This window comes from Gopherus flavomarginatus, chromosome 3 (assembly GCF_025201925.1).
Source record: "Gopherus flavomarginatus isolate rGopFla2 chromosome 3, rGopFla2.mat.asm, whole genome shotgun sequence".
In the NCBI taxonomy this organism is placed as follows: domain Eukaryota; kingdom Metazoa; phylum Chordata; order Testudines; family Testudinidae; genus Gopherus; species Gopherus flavomarginatus.
In genome coordinates this window covers 181,844,431-181,863,847 of record NC_066619.1, presented here as the reverse complement: position 1 = coordinate 181,863,847, position 19,417 = coordinate 181,844,431, and the positions used below count along the sequence as shown (strand labels likewise).

Here is a 19,417-nt window from a genome sequence, read left to right as displayed (position 1 = left end):
GCCCCGGTCAATCAGGTTTAAGCCCTGTGTGGACTGTAACAGGCCTATGCCTGTAACTGACTCCCTTAGCAGCTGCCTCAAGTGCTTAGGGGAAATCACATGTGAAGGACAAGTGCCGTATTTGTAAAAACTTCCGGCCCAGGACTCTGAAGGATCAGGATATTCATTTGTGGGCTCTGCTCGTGGAGTCTGCCCTTCACTCGGCTTCCAAGCCATCCGCCAAGACTCGCCTAGTACCTTGGCCTTGGGGCACCATGCACCCCCAGCACCGGGCTCCGCCCAGCACCATTCCCTGCCGCCGGTGCCCAGAAAGAAAACAAAGAAGCATGGCTGTCCGGCTCCAGACAAGAAGAGCCACGGGTCATCAGGCAAGGGACCTAACTCAGGCAGCCTGGCCACTCCAGAGTGGCGGGTTCGTGCCTCCCCAGTCAGGGCCCTTAGCCCCTTAAAAGGTCCACCACTACCGACTCCCAGGAGCAGTATGGGACCCAAACCCCTGACGGCACCAACGCCTTCTCAAGCTTCCACAGCACCAAGAAAGCAGAGCCCTCCACCTGCGCTGCTGACACAGCACATGCTGCAGAAAACGGCAGAGGCTCCCCAAAAGGGCAAGCCAGCTGCTAAGACCCCTCAGGGGGCAGTGGAGTGCTGCTGATCCCGAGACAAGACAAGGCTCTCCACCTCCGCACCCCAGATTCCTGGAGTCGCAGTCCAGATCCCTGGGTCTTGCTCTGGGTCACTAGCACTGCGATCACGGTCCCCACCATCTCAACATAGGTCGCCTAGAGGGAGGTGCCAGTCTCCGTACTACGGCACCATTTACCCTCCCACCTGTTGTCCTCTCGGCACACATCTCGACTGCCTGCCACGTCAGAGTGCTCCCCATCACATCTCTGGTCCGCCTGGCACTGGAACCTGTCCCCTCGATTCCAGCACTGATCCTCCCACTCCGGGCACTGATTTCCGGGGCAACAGTCAGACTCAGGTATCAATGGGCCCACTGTGGTTATGGGGCCCACCGTGGTCTCTGGAAGGGGATTCTTCCGGCACGGAAGGGCAGTTCAGCTCCAAGCCTTGACTCCACCAGCGCAATTGGGCACCCGAGGCCATGTCGGTGGCCTTATTGGTATCGGATGATTTTAAAGAACAGTAGGCCCCGCTTCGACGGGTGGCCGAGAACTTGCGCCTAGAGGCGGAGGAGATGGTTGAGCAGGAGGAGACCTTGTTCAACGTCCTCTCAGCCTCTACCTCTGCCCGTGCTGCACTACCAGTGCATGACTGAGTTCTCAAAATTGCCAAGGCCCTCTGGCAAACCCGTCCATCCCTCCCATTTCCAAAAGGGCTGAAAAGAAGTACTTCGTCCCAGCCAAAGGGTTCGAGTATCTTTATATCCACCCTCCTCCGGGCTCACTGGTTGTCTCTGCGGCCAATGAAAAAGACAAGCAGGGGCACACCAACTCAACTCCCCAAAACAAAGAGTCTTTTGGAGAAAAATGTATTCAACTGCCAGCCTGCAATTCCAGGTGGCAAACCATCAGGCTGTCCTAGGCAGATACAATTTTAACTTATGGGACTCTCTCTGTAAGTTCGAGTCCCTCCCACAGGGTTTGGCCAAAGAATTCGGTACCATGGCAGCTAGGTGCTCCCTCCAAATGGTGTGGGATGTGGCTGACTGGCAGCTAGGGTGGTTGCGTCAGCAGTGGTTATGAGGCGCAGCTCCTGGCTTCAGACTGCTGGCTTCTCACAAAAAATGTAGACCTTGATCCACGACCTCCCATTCAATGGGAATGGTATTTTTTTGGAGCAGACAGATGCGAGGCTGCCTGGATTATAGGACACTTGGTCCACCCTTCGCTCGCTGGGTATGCATACGCCACAGTCTGCACAGAAGCAGTTCTGGCTTCCCCTGCCGCTAAGGCCTTGTCACCCTTGTCCGGGGTCTGCAAGGAGAAGGGATAGGATATGTTTCAACTGTTGCCATGCTTCCTCCTCCCGCTCATCTGCACAGCCTGGCCTGGCAAAGCATCCTGGGGACCAAAAGCATTCATTTTGAGGGTGCAGTCAAGAACAAGTCAGCTCCCAGGATCCACCCCGTTCTTTCCTCGACTGTCTTCATCTCTACAGTTTGGCCTGGTCCCGGGTCACCTCGGACCGCTGGGTGCTGGACATAGTGTCACAAGGCTACACTGTGCAGTTTTTGACCATCTCTCCATCCTCCCTCTTCACTCCTCTTTCCCATCCCCCTTCAGGGATCCTCGTCATCATAGGTGCCAACTCCATGGATGCTCCAGGGCTGGAGCACCCATGGGGAAAAACTGGTGGGTGTTCTGCATCCACTGGCAGCTTCAAGCCCTGCCCCCCTGCCCCAGCTCACCTCCGCCTCCTCCCCTGAGCATGCCACTGCGTCCTGCTTCTCACTCTGCCTTCCCAGCGCTTGGCACTGTGAAACAGCCTGGCATGCTTGGGGGAGGTGGGGCTAGGGCGGGGATTTGGGGACGGATCCAATAGGGGCAGGGAGGGGTGGAGTTGGGGCAGGGACTTTGGGCAGGTGTGGAGTCAGGGCGGGGCTGGGGCAGGTGGGGGCGCGAGCACCCACTGGCACGGAAAAAAGTTGGCACCTGTGCTCCTCATGAGCAACTCCTCATTCAAGAGGTAGAGAACCTCCTGCACCTGGGGGCGGTGGAGGAGGTCACTTGGGACATGACGGGAATGGGGTTCTGCTCCTGTTATTTCCTAATCCTGAAAGCAAAAGAGGGCCTGAGACCCATTCTGGACCTGCAGCGCTTCAACAAGTCCGTCAAGAAGTTGAAATTTCACATGGTCTTCATGGCCTTCATCATCCACTCCCTAAATCCAGGAGACTGGTACATCCTCGACTTGAAGGATGCTTATTTTCATATTCCAAGGTCACAGACATTTCCTCTGTTTCATAGTGGTTGATGCCATTTCCAATTCACGGTGTTCCCCTTTGGCCTCTCATCGGCTCCAAGGATCTTCATAAAATGTATGGCATCAGTGACCACTTACCTGAGACATCGAGGGGTCCATGGCTTCCCATATCTCAACAATTAGATCATCACAGGCAAGTCTCAGGAACAAATGCAGAAAAGCCTCAATCTGGTACCTCCAACCTTCTGTGACCTGGGCCTGTTAGTAAACGAGAAAATATCCACCTTAAGGCCAGTCCAACTAATAGAGTTAATTGGGGCAGTTCTCAACTCCATGCGAGCCAGAGCCTTCCTTCTTGAGGCGCGTTTTCAGGCCATGTCGGACCTGATCTGCCATCTGAAAACCACCCGCTCACCATGGTTCACACCTGCCTGTGGCTGTTGGGCCACATGGCCGACAGTACATGGTCAGTCATGTCTGGCTCCATCTCTGGCCTCTGCAAGCATGGCTGGCATTGGTTTACATCCGCAACACGCACGACTTAGGGTAGTCAGAGTGCTGGCTGTTGCGGATGTAAACCAATGCCAGCCATGCTTGCAGAGGCCAGAGATGGAGCCAGACATGACTGACCATGTACTGTCGGCCATGTGGATCACATCCTATCATTCCTGATTTGGTGGATGAACCCCAGGTTGGTGTTGCAAGAAGTTCTCTTCGCAGCCCTGTCCCCATCACTGACAGTGGTCTCCGATGCTTCGGACCTGGGCTGGGGAGCCCACCTGGGCAAGCTCAGCATGCAAGTCTGCTGTTTGCAAGACGATCTGGCCCTTCATATCAACATCAGGGAGCTCAAAGCAATTTGCCTGGCCCGCCAGGCTTTCTTTCCCCCCCCGAGGGGCAAGGTGGTGGAGGGCCTCATGGACAATACCGCCATGATGTATTACATCAACAAGCAAGGCAGAGCCAGGTCATTGGCCCTTTGCCAAGAAGCTCTCCACCTTTGGGATTTTTGTGTGTGGCATGTCATTCATCTGGTAGCCGCGCATCTGCCCGGGACCAAGAACGTGTTTGCAGATTATTCTCATCTCGCCATGAGTTGTCACTCCATCCAGAGGCGGTCAGTATTATCTTCTGGAAGTGGGGGACTCCTCAGGTGGACTTGTTTGCGTGGTCCCTTCAGAACAGGAAATGCCACGTGTTCTGTTCACTACAGGGGATGGACAGGGGTTCCCTGTCAAACACTTTCCTGCTCCTGTGGTCAGGGGCCCTGATGTATGCCTCCCCACAAGTGCCATTGATCCACAGAGTCCTCATGAAGATCAAACAGGACAGGGCAAAGGTTATTCTGACAGCCCCCGATTGGCCTCACCAACAGTGGTTTGGCACACTGCTGGACCTTTCAGTAGCCACCCCGCTGCGGCTACCTCTTTGGCCGGACCTGCTGTCATAGAACCACAGTAGTCTTCTGCACCCAAACCTGGTGGCGTTGCACTTGACAGCATGGTTACTGCAAGGCTGAATGCAGAAGAGTGGGAATGCTCAGCTGGGTTCAACAGGTCTTGTTGGGTAGCAGAGAGCCCTCCACCAGAGCAACTTACCTGGCCAAGTGGAAAAGTATCACGTGCTGGGCTTCAGAATAATGTATCCAGGCCGAGCAGGCCTTACTGCAGGTGATCCTGGATTCTCTTCTGCAACTCAAGCTCCAGGGTTTGTCCTTGTCATTGATCAGGATCCACCTAGCTACTATTTTGGCTTTCCACCCTCTGTTCCAAGGTAGGTTGGTCTTCATTCATGGCATGATGGCCCGGTTTTTGAAAGGCTTGGAGCGTTTCTATCCTCATGTCCAAGACCCTGTCCGTCTCTGGGACTTGAATCTCTTGCTGTTGAGGCTCATGGGACCTCCCTTTGAACATCTGGCTTTCTGCTCTCTTCTCCTTCTGTCCTGGAAGGTTTCGTTCCTGGTTGCGGTAATGTCTGCCCACAGGGTGTCTGAGACGGGCATTTCTTCAAAACCACCTTATATGGTATCCTACGAGGATAAGGTCTAGCTGCGGCCACTCTCGGTGTTCCTGCCCAAGGTAGTTTCCCAGTTTCATACCAGCCAGGATATATACTTAACTGTCTTCCTCCCAAAGCCTCATAAATCGGAAGAGGAATGCAAGTTGCATGCTCTGGATATCAGGAGCGTGCTGGCCTTCTACATTGACAGGACAAAGCCATTGCACGAGTCAGAGCAACTGTTCATTGCGGGATGATAGGTCACCCAGTGTCTGCTCAATAGATTTCGTCTTGGATCACGGCCTGCACCCACTACTGCTATGAGCTGGCGAAAGTGCCTCCACCAGCAGTAGTCAAGGCGCACTCAACTAGAGCGCAAGCATCATCAGTAGCCTTTCTGGCTCAGGTGCCGATCCAAGAGATCTGTAGAGCTGCTACCTAGTTGTCTGTCCATATGTTTACATCCCCTTATGCACTTACTCAGGAGGCCCGGGACAATGCTGGCTTTGGCAGAGCAGTGCTGCATGCTGCAAGATTGGGAACTCTGAGCCCATTTTCATTGACACTGCTTGTGAGTCACCTAGAATGGAATCGACATGAATAAGCACTCAAAGAAGAAAAAACGGTTACCTGCCTTTTCTTAACTGTTGTTCTTCGAGATGTGTTGCTCATGTCCATTCCATTACCCGCCCTCCTGCCCCTCTCTCGGAGTTGCCAGCAAGAAGGAACTGAGAGGATGTAGGGCCAGCAGCGCCTGATATACCGATGCATGAGCGCATCACTCCAGGGGTCACCACTGCTGACCCTACAGATATCGCTAAGGCAAAAATCTCTGACGACTGCGCACATGGGCACACACATGCCTAGAATGGAATGGACATAAGCAACACATTTTGAAGAACAACAGTTATGAAAAGGTAGGTAACCATTTTTTCCTCCAGGGTAGCTGGTAGTGCTGCTAAATTATTAAGGAAGGGAATTCTTAACGAGTAGTGCAAACTAATCTCACCGTCTTAAAGTGGGCTTCAGCCTGCCCCGATAGCCTGCACACTGCCATTCCAGGAAAAAGACTCCAGAAGTTGTTCATGCAGCCAAATTATCTACTTGACAACATATTGTGCTGCTACGTTTCTTACTACATAGTTCCAGATTGACTCTTGGATTTTTTTTAAACTTATTTTAATATAGAGCTGACTCACCTTGCATGTTTGCTGTGAAAACTGACTAGTTCTTTTTGTGTTTTCAGGATCTAATGAACAGAGAGAAGAAAAATAAAATTCCCAGCATGCAAGTTGGATTCATAGATGCCATTTGTTTACAGCTCTATGAGGTACTCTATTTGAGAGGGGACTCGTTTCACAAATTGTACAACTAACTAAACCAGAACTAAGCATTGTAGCCTGCAACAATGCAGAGGCTGAAGTTAGAACCAAGTTAGCTGTTGTTCTATAGTTGAATAAGATATAAAAATGCTTTATTGTTTGTTATTCAATATTCAATCTGGTCAAAAGACTTTTTCAACATTTATCATTATTCGTTATTACTTATTTGATTGAAGTGGTTTGTTGTAATCATTGAAAAACCAGGTGGAGAGGCAGAAGTTGGATCCCTGAGTTCTATTTCTGGCTCTGCCACCAAGTTGCCAGGTGCTCTTGGAACAACCTCTCTGTGCTTCACTATGCGCATCTGTAAAATAGATAGTACGAGGCTTAATTAAGGATTGTAAAGTGCTTTGAAATCATTGAGTGAGAGATGCAGTACAAGTGCAAACCATTATTACGTTAACTAGGATATTCACCAAGTTTCAGATTATATACATGCAACACGACAGAACCCATTGAAACGTTTTGCATTCTAGCAACAAATTGCTGCTTAGCCAGGTACTTGATCAGATTATGTTGTGTATTAAAACTTAGTTAATTTTATATCTTTGAGACTAGAAAAAACCTCCTCAGGTTGTATCATGTATTCTGGGTGCAGTTATTGAGATCTGAAACTTGGGGAGCAAATGGGAACCTAACCTAACCCCCAAAATCTATCCATTGGAAACGGGAGCAAGATGATTTCACACATTCATCCCGCATTCTCTATGTCCACTTCAAAGCCACTTTACATGAATGCACATCTGCAGGTTGAGGGGCGGGCAGGGCTGGATGCTCTCTAATACCTCTGAAATCCACAGAACAAATTATCAATTTACTGAGGACAGAATCAGCAGTCATGTGTGCAGCTTCCCATTCCATGCTTTAGAAATCCAACATCAGGGGAATATAGTTGCAATTGTTATTGTAGAGCCCCACAAAGCTCCTTTTAGTGGAAGGTAGGCAGCTGTAGGAGACTGAGTGGCTGTGCACTACAGATCCTCCGTGCAAGAGACCTGTTACTTCTGCAGATGCATTGTGATTCATGCAGATCTCAGGGTCCACAGGGCTGAATATCTGGCCTTTTCCAAAGGGGGAAGACAACCCAACCCCCAACACACGAATTCTTGGGAAATCTCCCAGTCTGAAACTCCCAGAGGAAAACTGGGTTTCACGTGAACTAGTTATCAAAATATATTGGGCAGATTGTGCCCTGCCCTTGTGTGGGTGTGCAAGGGAATGGGGAGTGAAAGACACTTCCTTCTTGTGCCCATGCTTCATAACAAAATTGCATTTGTTGAGCACTCTTGAGAACAAGGCCTGCTCCTGGCTAGTGGCAGTAGCCACCCAAATGATCTATGCAGCGACCTCCCCTGCACTGATCAAGATATAAGGGGAGTGCACACGCCATCCTTTATGAGGATGTGACACTTCACAGGAGCTCTGGGAGACATTGTACCCGCTGGAGACACAATGCTACCTTGGGGCAGTGCTGCTCCATGCTGTGCACAGTGGAGGACTGTGCCTGAAATGCACAACTGAGCCACTAAACCTCATATGGTAGGAACTGAAACTCTGATGCAGGCTGGCAGCTTCTAGGATCCTAGATAGGAATGCAGGACCGTACAGATGAAAAGTTATTTCTGCTAATTCATGCTGCCAGGTGGGTCCTGTTAGCTGCCGCCCTGGTAAAAAGAGGGTTTGGTGTATCTCTATGGAGAAAACGAGAGCACTAGGATTCTACAAGTAAATGCATGGAACAGCCCAGCTCTGGAGAAAGCTTTGGCTGGGACATATGCTTTATTGTTGTCATTCAAGTTAACAATACAGGCAAGCCCTATGAAAGAGCTAAGTTTGGAGCAGATCCATTGTAGATTTATTCTATTTGGAGCAGGGTGGGGACATCACCTGCTTTCTTTAATGAATAACATGTAATGAAACAATAAATCATTTCATATAATGTCACTTGGAAAAAAACAAGGAACCAGTTCGCTCTCCAGTGTTCTAACACTGTAAAAATGAACAATAAGCACAATTATAACTTTGGCCTGCCCACTCATTGGCTCTTTCATGAGTTTTCATCCTGTCCCTAGGAGTTTGTCTCTCATGCTGCAGGCAGCACTGAAAGTCTGGTTTACCATGTTACCAAAAGTGACCAAATTCATGTGAATGAGCTTGATGTAGGAATCACTAGGTGAAGTTCTACGGCCTGTGTTACGTAGAATGTCAGACTAGATCAGAGGTTCTCAAACTTCATTGCACCGTGACCCCCTTCTGATAGGAGAAATTACTACACAACCCCAGGAAGGGGGACTGAAGCCTGAGCCCTCCAGAACCCTGCTGCCCCAGGTGGGAGGGGAGGGGGGCAAAGTCCAAACCCAAGGACTTCATCCCCAGGCGGCAAGGAGCTGTAACCTGAGCCCTGCCACTCAGGGCTGAAGCCGAAGCCCAAGCCCTCCACTCCCCAGGACTGAAGTCTTTGGGCTTTGGCCCAAGGCGGCAGGGCTCCAGCTCTGGCCCTGAGCCCCAGGAAGTCTAAACCCCAGCACTGGTGACCTGATTAAAACAGGGTCCCGACCCACAGTTTGAGAACCGCTGGACTAGATGATCATAATGCTCTTTTCAGACCTTAAAATCTATGAATCTATAAATAACAGCAAAAGTGTTTTACTCATTTCACTGACTTTAATGCTGACATTTGATTAAACTGTTCTAGTGTTTTTAAACCCATTTAAACGTATACAAAAAAGATTAAATGGTATAATTCCAGTGACTTGTGCCTAATAGGCCTGATTTTCCTCTCAATGGTGTAAATCAAGAATAATTCCTTTGAAGACAATAGGCCAATTCCTCAGTTCTATTGGTGGCAATGGACCTATGCTGATTTACACCAGGATATGGCCCAGTGGAGTTATGCTGTTGTAAAACTATCATTAAGAAAAAGGAGAATCGGACATCACCATCTTCTATTGTTTGAATGAGAATTAAATTTCATGAGTGAAATCCTGACTGATTTCATCCCATGCTCATTAACTTCAGACTTCACCCCCTGTGCTTTGTGTAATAGTCAGTCACTTAATATGTCTAACAGACAGGGGGCCTTACTCATTACTTCTGTCGCACTGAATTCCAGAAGCTGATAGGAGTAAAGGGCTATGTGGTCATCACGTTATTGCGAATGAGGAAGAAAAAAAAATCACAAAAATGTCCATGGATTTTACATTTTTCATCAAAATTTTGTTTCAGTGGAAATGTCTTGACCTTCCCTACTATTTATCCATCCTATTCTAACCCAAACATTGGAATCCAGTTCTCTTTCCAAAACTTGTTCTCTGCTTCACTTTTATTAGTCCATGTTGGCCTAATACAGTAACTCACTATTGCTTGGTCTACACCAGGAGATGAAAAGTAATTGAGAATGGCTATTAAACACAGCTCTTCTCTAGACCTTTCTTAATCAGTTGCTGAATACATTGGGGCCAAATGTCCTCTGGGTAACTGATAAAATCAATAGTTGCATCAGCAATAAAGATGGCCAAATTAGCCTGGTCTGCATAGGTGAAATAACTGAGTTCTTATTGGAATTGGATCAGAGGGAGCCTTTCTTAAAATCAGTTTTCCAACATAGCTCCACTTTCTAGCAAAAACAAGCTCTATGTTTCAAACATATTCTCGTCTAGTGCCTCCAATGGGCACATCGTAAGGAGCAGGAAAACTGTGTTTTTTGTTATGCATTGCCAGCCTGATTTGTTTTATTTCTTGCAGGCCCTGACACATGTCTCAGAAGCCTGCTACCCTTTACTGGATGGCTGTAGAAAGAATAGGCAGAAGTGGCAATCCTTAGCTGAACAGCAGGAGAAGAATCTGATTAATGGAGAAAGTAATCAGCCCAAGCGGAACTGAGATTCTGATTTAGCAAATACAAGTTTGAGTTTATTCAGAAGATACAGTAATTTGGGGATACTATATTTTGCTATACACTGTAGGGATTCGGTGTATTCTTTGCCACTACTGTATTTAAAAATATATATGTGTGTATTTCCCCTGCCATTAAAAGCATAGCATGACCATTTTTATGTGAATGATGTATAATGATTGTATATTTCTTAGATTTCATTTAGGTGAGTTAGAAAAATAGAACTGCAGAGTTAGTTTACTCTGCTCAGTTCTACACAGAGGTACAAGTACAGTTACTGGACTGCCTTTGAAAGCCTTTTACTTTACAGATGTACATAGTTGTTTAGTGTTTCATGAGTGGCCAGTATCTTAAGGATTACCATATATGGCACTTTTCTTCCTCTTTTATTCTTTGTTATGTAACCATACGTAATAAGCAATGTTGTTTATTCTCTTGCAAGAAGCCTGAAGGCAAAAAGGAGCTTGGGAATTAAAATTCACTCTAAAGGCCTAACCCAACAATTGTTATGCACACAAAACTCTCGTTGAAATCAGTAAGAATTTCATTTATATGGGAATGCAGGATTGGGCCCCAATTGACAAAGCACAGGGACTTGTGTGCTATACTGTACCAATGCCTTATGATTTTACAAGAATGTCTCAACAAAATAGTCATACCTTTCTGAGAAGTTTTAAAAAAAATACTGTGAATTATTAAAGAATCAGGGACCTAAGTGAGATTTGCAGTGGAAGTGGCAAGAAATTACACAGAGATGCGAAAGCTACTCAGTGAGATGATACGATAGCACAACTCACAAGGTAGCTAACAGGCTGTCTGAAAGAACTTGTAAGACACAGGGCTGGGAGAACCAGAATGGATGTGAAGAGAAGTAACTGAGCTAACCAGGATCACTACTGAGCTGCTGATAATATGCTCATACTGCAGATGAGTTGTGTCAGTCTGTTGGTTATGATGACATTAAAGAGAAGGAAAAGCACAGGAGAATGTGATTATGAAAGCGTGTGATGAAAAAACTGACTCATCAAGAACATGATCTGGAAAAGAGGATGTTTCAGGAAATTGTTAGTGAGTCTCATTCATTAGACTAGTAGCACTAAAAAAATGACCATGACCACTTTGAAGGCTTGCTTGAGATTGCAGATGTTAACCTTGGAAACTAGAACGTTTTTATTTTAAAAAGTGATTTTTAGCACTTATTTTACTAGGTACAGTTTTTAACCAGATGAAGTCTTAAAGCAATAAGTGAAAGGAAGACTGAAAGCAAAAGCAAGTGAGAATACTGCAGGGACTTAAATTTTTTATTTGAGGCATAAAAAGCATTCAGAGACAGTGGATTTGCAGCAGACATAGAGAAATCATTTTTTTAACAGAGGAAATGCCTAATAAAAATTCTTTTCAATAGGCCACTTGGCATGAATTCAAGAAAGCGTATGGACAAGACAAACCCCAAAACATTAAAATAAAGGGAGCACAATTGCCATGTGTAGCCATGATCAGTAGATTAAAAATGAGACAGGGGCTCATAAGACTTCTCAGTAATACAGATACAACATTTGCTGTTTAGAAACCCACAAAGATGATTTTCATTTCTGTAACAGTATTTTGTACCAGCAGTAGTGATGGGCAAACCTCATATATTTCAGAGTGTGCATTCAGTTTGCCTGAACCATTTAAGCCCACACAATTTTAGTTGGAAACTGCAAGAAATCTTTTTTCCTCATGAGATTTTCAGTACCATCTGTTTACAGTTAATCTGGAAACGCTGTGAAAACAGCCTCTGTTTATCATCCCTCCTGCTTCTGGTCTTAGAAGGAATCAAAAGAGACAGAGGCACTCAAATATGAAAAATAATAGATAGAAGAAATGTTAAGTAAATATTTCAGAATCTTCCAAAATATTATTTGACTCTAGAAATAAGGAAATGTAGAGGAGGTTGTTCTTGTTGTTTTCTGCAGCATTTCAATCAACCCAGTTAGTAGCAACTGATTTAACTCTAGTTTAAGATCTCCTGTGAATGTCAGTACATTATTATTGCAGCCAAATTTGAAAACATTTGCCTATTAAAAAAATATTTGTTCTAAGCTGTCACTCATGTTTCCATAAGTCTGATATATAATAATGAACAATTCTTCGGATATTATGATATGCAGTGCTCTATGTGTATCGATGCATATATAATACGAGGGGTGTGTGTGTGTGTGTATGTATGTAATATTTTATATATAGGCACAAACACAGTCATCACTATTAAAAACTTGTCATTGCTCCTTAGATAAATAAGATTACCTCAGGATGTGCATATTCCTGTATTCGCCTTTTTATTGTAGGAATTTGCATACTGCAGTTACTGAAGTAAAATTATTTTCTTATCTAAGCCATTTATTTTATATATAATATATGTGTGGATAAAATATTTATAGGTTTATTCTTGCTAGTATGATCGAGAGCAAAACTCATTTGGGGATGACACAACAAATCTACTATAGTGATAAAACTGTTAATGATACAATATTAATATTAAGAACCCAACTATTATGTATGTTATTTGCTGTACTCTGTGTGTGTATAACATAGTTTTTTCATGGTTTATATTTTTAAATAATGCAAAAGAATGCTGGAGCCATATCTTTGGCATAACAAACATGTAAATAACACATAGCCATCATTTTTTACTTCCACTGACAAATATACACAGTTATATAGTATTTACATATAATTAAGGTATACATACATCCCCACAAAATCTCTCCCTGTAGAGGAAAGTGTATGTTGAAACAAATGTAGACTTCTATTCTACCTAAGATTTTTATCAAAATATTGTCCTAACATACATGTATCTGTATTTATTTATTTTTTAAAAACCACATACAAACTCTTTAAAACTATTGGTTTAGGGCCTTATGTTTTATGTATTTTAGGCAAATTCAGAGAATGATCAGGGCATTATATTGCGTTTCAGTCTGCCTGATTGCAGTTTTTGTTTCAAGGCTCTAGCATGGTTGGTTTGTGTGCAGATGAGATATTTTTTGTCTTTGGTAACACAGGTGACTATATAGGTAAAAAAATGGTTCTCTGCCTGAAATACACTGTACATGAAGATGGAAATTTTCAAAGCCAACTAATGTATTTAGCTGCACAGCTATCATTATTTTCATCAGGAGTTGTGTCTAAATGCCTTAGTGATCTGTGTGCCAAATTCTGCCCTGATTTACACCCTGTGCACCCAATGGAGTCAATGGGAATTGTACAAGATGTAAATGAGGATAGAATTTAAGCCTCTGTTGGCCCAATCCTACTCCCATTGGAATTTTCAAGAATCTTGACATTGACATCTTTGGGAGCAGGATCGGGCCTTCTGTGTTCTTCATATTGCTTTGAATCAATATACCAAGAAAGACCAGTGCTAATATGAGGCCAAATTTTGCCCTCAGATGTGCATGCACACTCCCATTGAAATCAATGGAAAATGTGTTCTCAGATCCCAGAGCAAAATTTAGTCCCTTAATACAGACCTTTGTTTCTTCTTTTCTTCCCCTTTAAAAAAAATATCGTATCACTTAACATTTACCTAAAGAGTGAGTGATCCTACTCTTCTCCTTAAAAAAAGAGGGAGGATCTTAAGCAGGAATAAAAAAACCATCTATTCAGCAAGTTACCATCTCTGTAATACAGTATTAATTGTAGAACAAACAGGGTTCCTATTATTTTGCGTCCAGTAAAAGAGCTAAGGAAAATCACACAATATATTCTTAATGGCTACTTATATGTATTCTTGATTATAAATCAATAACATCGTGTCAACCAGTCAGTCTCTAGTGTCTCCCCGCAGTCTGAAGTTAAGTGGGTCACCACATGCTGCTTTCAGATGGTGGGGATACTGACAGGCTATTGATTGTGAGTTCTTTCTGTCTGTGAAACATTCAGTAGTAGCAAGGCTGGCTCTCTCTTTACAACAACCAGTTTGATTTTTCAGAAGCCTACTTTTGCCTTGTGCACATGCAACCCAAGTGCATGCAAAAGTGAATTTTTGAAAATCCAGCCCAATGTATTTCATTTGGGGGAGGCTCTGAGATGCCACATTCAGGTGTGGAATCTAATCCAGATCTAAGATTCTTTGGTTTCAGGGGCATTTGGTCCCAGTATTCTGGTTCAGCCCATTAGAGAAGCCTGAAGTCAGGTAGGTCAAATCTAGATCCTAAAGGTTTATGGGGTGCTGAACCAGTGTGTTGGTTTGATCTCATAGCAATTGTGAACCAGAATCAAAGCAGAGAGTGCTGACTCATGCAAATGATTCATAATAAATTATGAAGCTGTAAGGGAGTATCTCTTAAAGGCCTGATCCTGTCGGTGGAAATTTCATTAGCTTTAACTGGGAGTTTGGCCTCTGTGAGGGTTGTAGAATAGTCCCCTCCGTGACTAATCACATGCAGTCTACATTCCATAAGCATTCTGCTATTTCTGCAGTATCCCTGATCTGGAACAATCACTCTCATAAGAACTCTCCAGACCCCTGCATTGCTTTAAAAGATGGGTCTGAGCCTTTTTGTTCTGACACTCATAGAAATGAGAGCCATCATCTGAGTCAGGTCTGAATATTCGTGACATTTTACTAGATACAGCAAATTATGAGATCAGGCTATTTCTATGTTCAGCATTGCTAGCTGAATGAAAATTGTGTGGAAAGGCTTGTTTTCCACAGAGAGAGGTTGGTTTCCATGGAGAAATTCATATCTAAGCACCATTTGTAAATGTATATTAATAAAGTGTGCTAAGCAGTAACTGGCTTCTGCTAACTGCTGCACCATGAGCTCGTCCATTCCATGATATAGGGTCTCTGATCAAATGCCCACTTGAAGTCAATGGAATGATTCCCATTAACTTCAGTGGAAGCTGGATTGGGCCCCATAGCTGCGGAGCGGGCCAAATTTATCCTTATTCTTGCCTATACCTATAAAGACCCTGGACCAAATTCTTGCCTTCAGTGACACCTGCACAGTCTATAGTTCATTCAGCCAACCCCCATTGACTTCAATGGTACCACACAGGTGTAACTGAAGTTAGAATTTGAGCCTTCTGTGTATAAACATGATAGACACATGCACATGTCTGTTAAAGAATGTAGTGTGAAAAGCACTGTACATAGTTTAAAAATAAATTTCTATTATAGTTTAATAAAAGGAATCGTAATGAACTGTCACTTGCCACTGAGTATGTCTATTTGTATTCTTCTACCTTTTCAAACATTTTAACAAATATACAGTTTCTGGGCACAGTATTTTTGTACTAGGCTAACAAGGTTACTATGTATATTATGTTCAGCTTTTAAGTAGTATTAAAGTCTTTCGAATGTTGATTTGTTCTTGCTTCTTCAATTTTCCCTACTACATAGTTATTCAGTACAACTCTCTTAAGTTAGTTAACAGAATTGTTTGTCCTAGTTACTGTATAGTTGATAAAAGAAAGAATATACAGCCTGGTAATTTTCTATGATCAAACTGCTATTCAACTACTTATTTCCTCATTCTCTTTGTATTGTTTTTCATGCTTTGTAAAATAAAAAAAGGAAGATGTCAACTATGTTTTGCTGTTTGGTCATTAATTTTATCATGGATAAATTTTCAAAGCAGTGTCATTGTCCTGATCCAAGAAATTGCCTCTAATTGTTTAGGTATTGTAATTAATTGTATCTGTTTATAAACCTCTTGATATTGGAGAGCCTGCTTTGGAGCATTAGAGAATTTTTGCATTACTATCAGGAAATTCCCTAGGCATAAGGTTTGTCATAACTGAAAACCGGTGGCATAGTTTTCCATTTCAAAAAAAAGAAAGAAAGAAAAAAGAAATTGGCTGTTTTTCCCACTAGAAAGCACTCCAATTACACATACCAGGTCCCGACACAAGCTGTCTGACTTTTTTAGAAAAGTAGGCTTGGCAAATATAGCTGCTGTAAAAGGTGCTGTGTGAATAAAATTAGCCCCCAAAGGACAAGTCATATAACAGAGGTTACAAGAGTTTAATCTGGTGAATTTAAAAAAAAAGGGGGGTAAATACACTTTGATCTGACAGCATAATCTTAAAAGTTACATCTTGTGCAGACTGCTGACCCTGGCTGCTGATTCAGTTCTCTCAGCACTTCTTATTCTTTGCCTTGTTAGGTTCTGAGCAGCAACATTTCTGGCTCTAGGAGTTTTGCAGCTCTAGGCAAAATGGGTGAGTATGCATGCAAGCAGCAGTAACTTCCAAATAGAGTCACTGAGTACCAGATTTTTTGAGTCTGCACACACACAACGTGTGCAGACTCTTGCCCATTTGCTTCAGCTAACCACCACTTGCATATGCGCTTAAAAACCATGTAACTATATTCTAACAAGTGCACAGCCACTTAGGGTATGTCTACACATCCACAGCTGGCTCACGTCAGCTGACTTGGGCTCATGGCTAAGGCTATAAGTATGTCACGGAACTCACGGAATCCGTGATTTCCATTGACCTCCGTTACATTTTCTGCTCTGGGGCTGGAGCTCCCAGCCAGCCCTGCCCTCGCAGCTCCCAGCCTCCAACCTGGTGGGGATACCCTGCGGCTGGCCAACCACGGCGGGGGGCTGGTGGAACTGCAGCTGCCCAGTTGTGACAGGCAGGCGGGGGGGACCCACAGCTGCAGCGGGTGGCCGGCGGACCCCCCACAGTTGCCCAGATGTGGCCAGCAGCTGGTGGACTCCCCGCATCTGCCCAGATGTGGCCAGCATCTGGTGGACTCCCCGCATCTGCCCACCTGAAGCTGCAACCATGGCCAGCAGCTGGGCGACACCGCAGCTACCAGCTGCCCGGGGTGAGGGGACTCCACAACAGCCCAGGGGCAGGGGGACCAGAGCTCCCACACACTGCATTGATGGGGGACCCGGGAGCCCCAGCAGAAGTGGGTGCTGAACCCACCTACCCCTTTTGTCAAAACTATTTTTAGTGAAAGTCAGGGATGGGTCACGGGCTGCCATGAATGGTTTACTACCCGTGACCTGTCCCTGACTTTTACTAAAAATATCTATTACAAAAACTTAGCCTTACTCATGGGGCTAAGGCTACGGGGCTATTGAAGTGTAGATGCTCAGGTGCTGGGACCCTATGAGGAGGGAGGGTCCCTGGGCACAAGGCTCTACAGCCCTGTAGCCTGAGCCCTATGAGCCTGAGTCAGCTGACACAGGCCAGCCACGGGTGTTGAATTGCAGTGTACCTTTGGGAACTTCCCAGTCATCACTATGTGACACACCGTGGCCATGCAGAACTTCCCTGCCACTTACCAAAGAAGCACCTTTAAATATTAGTAGTATGACTCAGCAGTTCTGGTTCCATACAGTAGAGTTCAGTGCTTTACACACCTCAGTTTATTAAAATCTCTACATGCTTTAATAACCGTTATAACAGTTTTAGTGCTACATATTAACCATTTTCTGACATAGTTTGAATCAGCCATTAAAGCCATTACCTCCCTCTAGTAATCCTTTAACAAGACAACTAACATTAGGATCTCATATTCAAAAGACCTCAGTGTTGCCTTAACTCTGTTCCCATTGACTTCAGTAAGACTTTTACCATTTTTTTCAATGGGTGTAAGGTTAGACCAACACTGAGTTCTTTTGAAAATACCACCCTATAACATCTCAGTTTGCACATACAAATTAAGCAACTGTACACCTATATGTGTGCACACAAAGCTGAGGAAAATTTCGTCCTAAACATATTACAGCCCCTAACATTGCTGAGTATTATGGATGTTCAGTGACTGACATGTAAGCATGATTGTCTTTCTTAGCACCTACCGTCTTCCTGGTATAAATGCATGTAGTCCAGCAATTCTATAGGGGGAAACCAGGAAGAAGGACAAGTGGGGGAAAGCTCTCTTACTAGTAAAATCATCATTCATTTATTTCCAACATCAGAGTTGCTATAGGCTCTGTACAGTATTAAAAATCAAAAACTCAAAAGAATTTTCTGGAAACCAGACCCAAATATGTATACATTTTTAGAGCTGGTTACAATTTTTCACGTCGAAAGTTTTCCCACCAAAAAACATGATTTTGCTGAAGCCAAAGTTTTTCATTGGGAAAATACGAATTCTGAGACATGTCAAAACAAAAATTGTCGTTGAACTGACATTTCAAAAGGAAGTCAAAATGTAGATTCAGAATGACCATTTCTGTTTCATTTCATTTCATTTGTTTCATGTTTCATTTTTGTTTCATTTGTTTAATTTCAAAAGGAAATCAAAACGTAGATTTCAAAAGGAAGACAAAATGTAGATTCAGAATGACCATTTCTGTTTCAATCAAAGCTGTCAAAGCTTTTCATTGCAACATTTCTGATTCAAAACTTTTCAGAATTTTTTGTTGTTTCAGATTTTTTAATATATCAAACTTCACTTCTGTTTCAGAATGGACTCTAATTTCAACATTTCCTGCAGGATAAAAATTCCATGTTCCAAACAGCTCCAGTATTTTTGCTTCTGAGTCAGTACTGATGTTATAAACAACTGAAACTTTTGTAAGTTAAAGCCACCAGATGGTTCTGGTTATTACATAGGGGATGGAAGAGAGAGTTTCCTTTCCCTAATCAACTACCAGCTAGTGGTTATAATATACACAATGTAAGACTAAGTGAAATACCTTGTATGTGTCAGTGTGTGCTATTGTCAATGCTGCTGCTCCTACTGTTGAGCAGGTTGAGCTGTGGAGGCTGACCTCGGGGAGGTAGAAGAGAAGGAGCATATCATAATACATTTACAGCCCATTCATGAACAATGCTGACAAGCTCCAGAGAGAATTACACACAAATTTACCTTTGGATATAAGGGGAGAAGAAGAAGAATCCCAAAGCTTCCCTAAAATAGAAATTACACACAAAGGTTTGCCTTTTTAGTTAGCAGATCCCATTCACTTGACCCACGGTGATAGGGTGTCCACCCCACACAAGGCCCAAAAGGGTTACAGTGGCTTGGTGGGCCAATTGACTGCCCAGGCAACACCTGGATGAAGAGCCAGAGAGCAGGGATTAATTACAGATAAGGCTCAGCTGGGCAGGAAAAGAAGTGGCCTGGATAAAGCCCAGGAGCTTGGAGTAGAAGGGGGCTGCTGGTAGGGGTGTCAGAACAGGGTGAGCCAGGGGACCATGGCCCCATTACTTTGAAAAGTGGGAAGACTATGCCCTCCTACTTTTTACTGACCATAAGGGGCCTGATGGGGAAGAGGGGATCTTGAGG

General features: G+C 44.2%; 1 protein-coding gene across 6 annotated transcripts in view; it reads left to right on the top strand.

The window, feature by feature from the left end:
* The window catches only part of PDE5A (phosphodiesterase 5A), a 171,667-nt gene extending 157,305 nt beyond the window's left edge, over positions 1–14,362 (top strand). For all 6 annotated transcript variants that reach the window (XM_050946335.1, XM_050946331.1, XM_050946330.1 and 3 more), the window contains exons 20-21: positions 6,134–6,217; positions 10,014–14,362. In XM_050946335.1, coding sequence (XP_050802292.1) covers positions 6,134–6,217; positions 10,014–10,151 — 222 coding nt within the window. In that variant the 3' untranslated portion in view covers positions 10,152–14,362. The remainder of the gene's footprint in view (positions 1–6,133; positions 6,218–10,013) is intronic.
* The last annotated feature ends 5,055 nt before the right edge of the window (positions 14,363–19,417 follow it).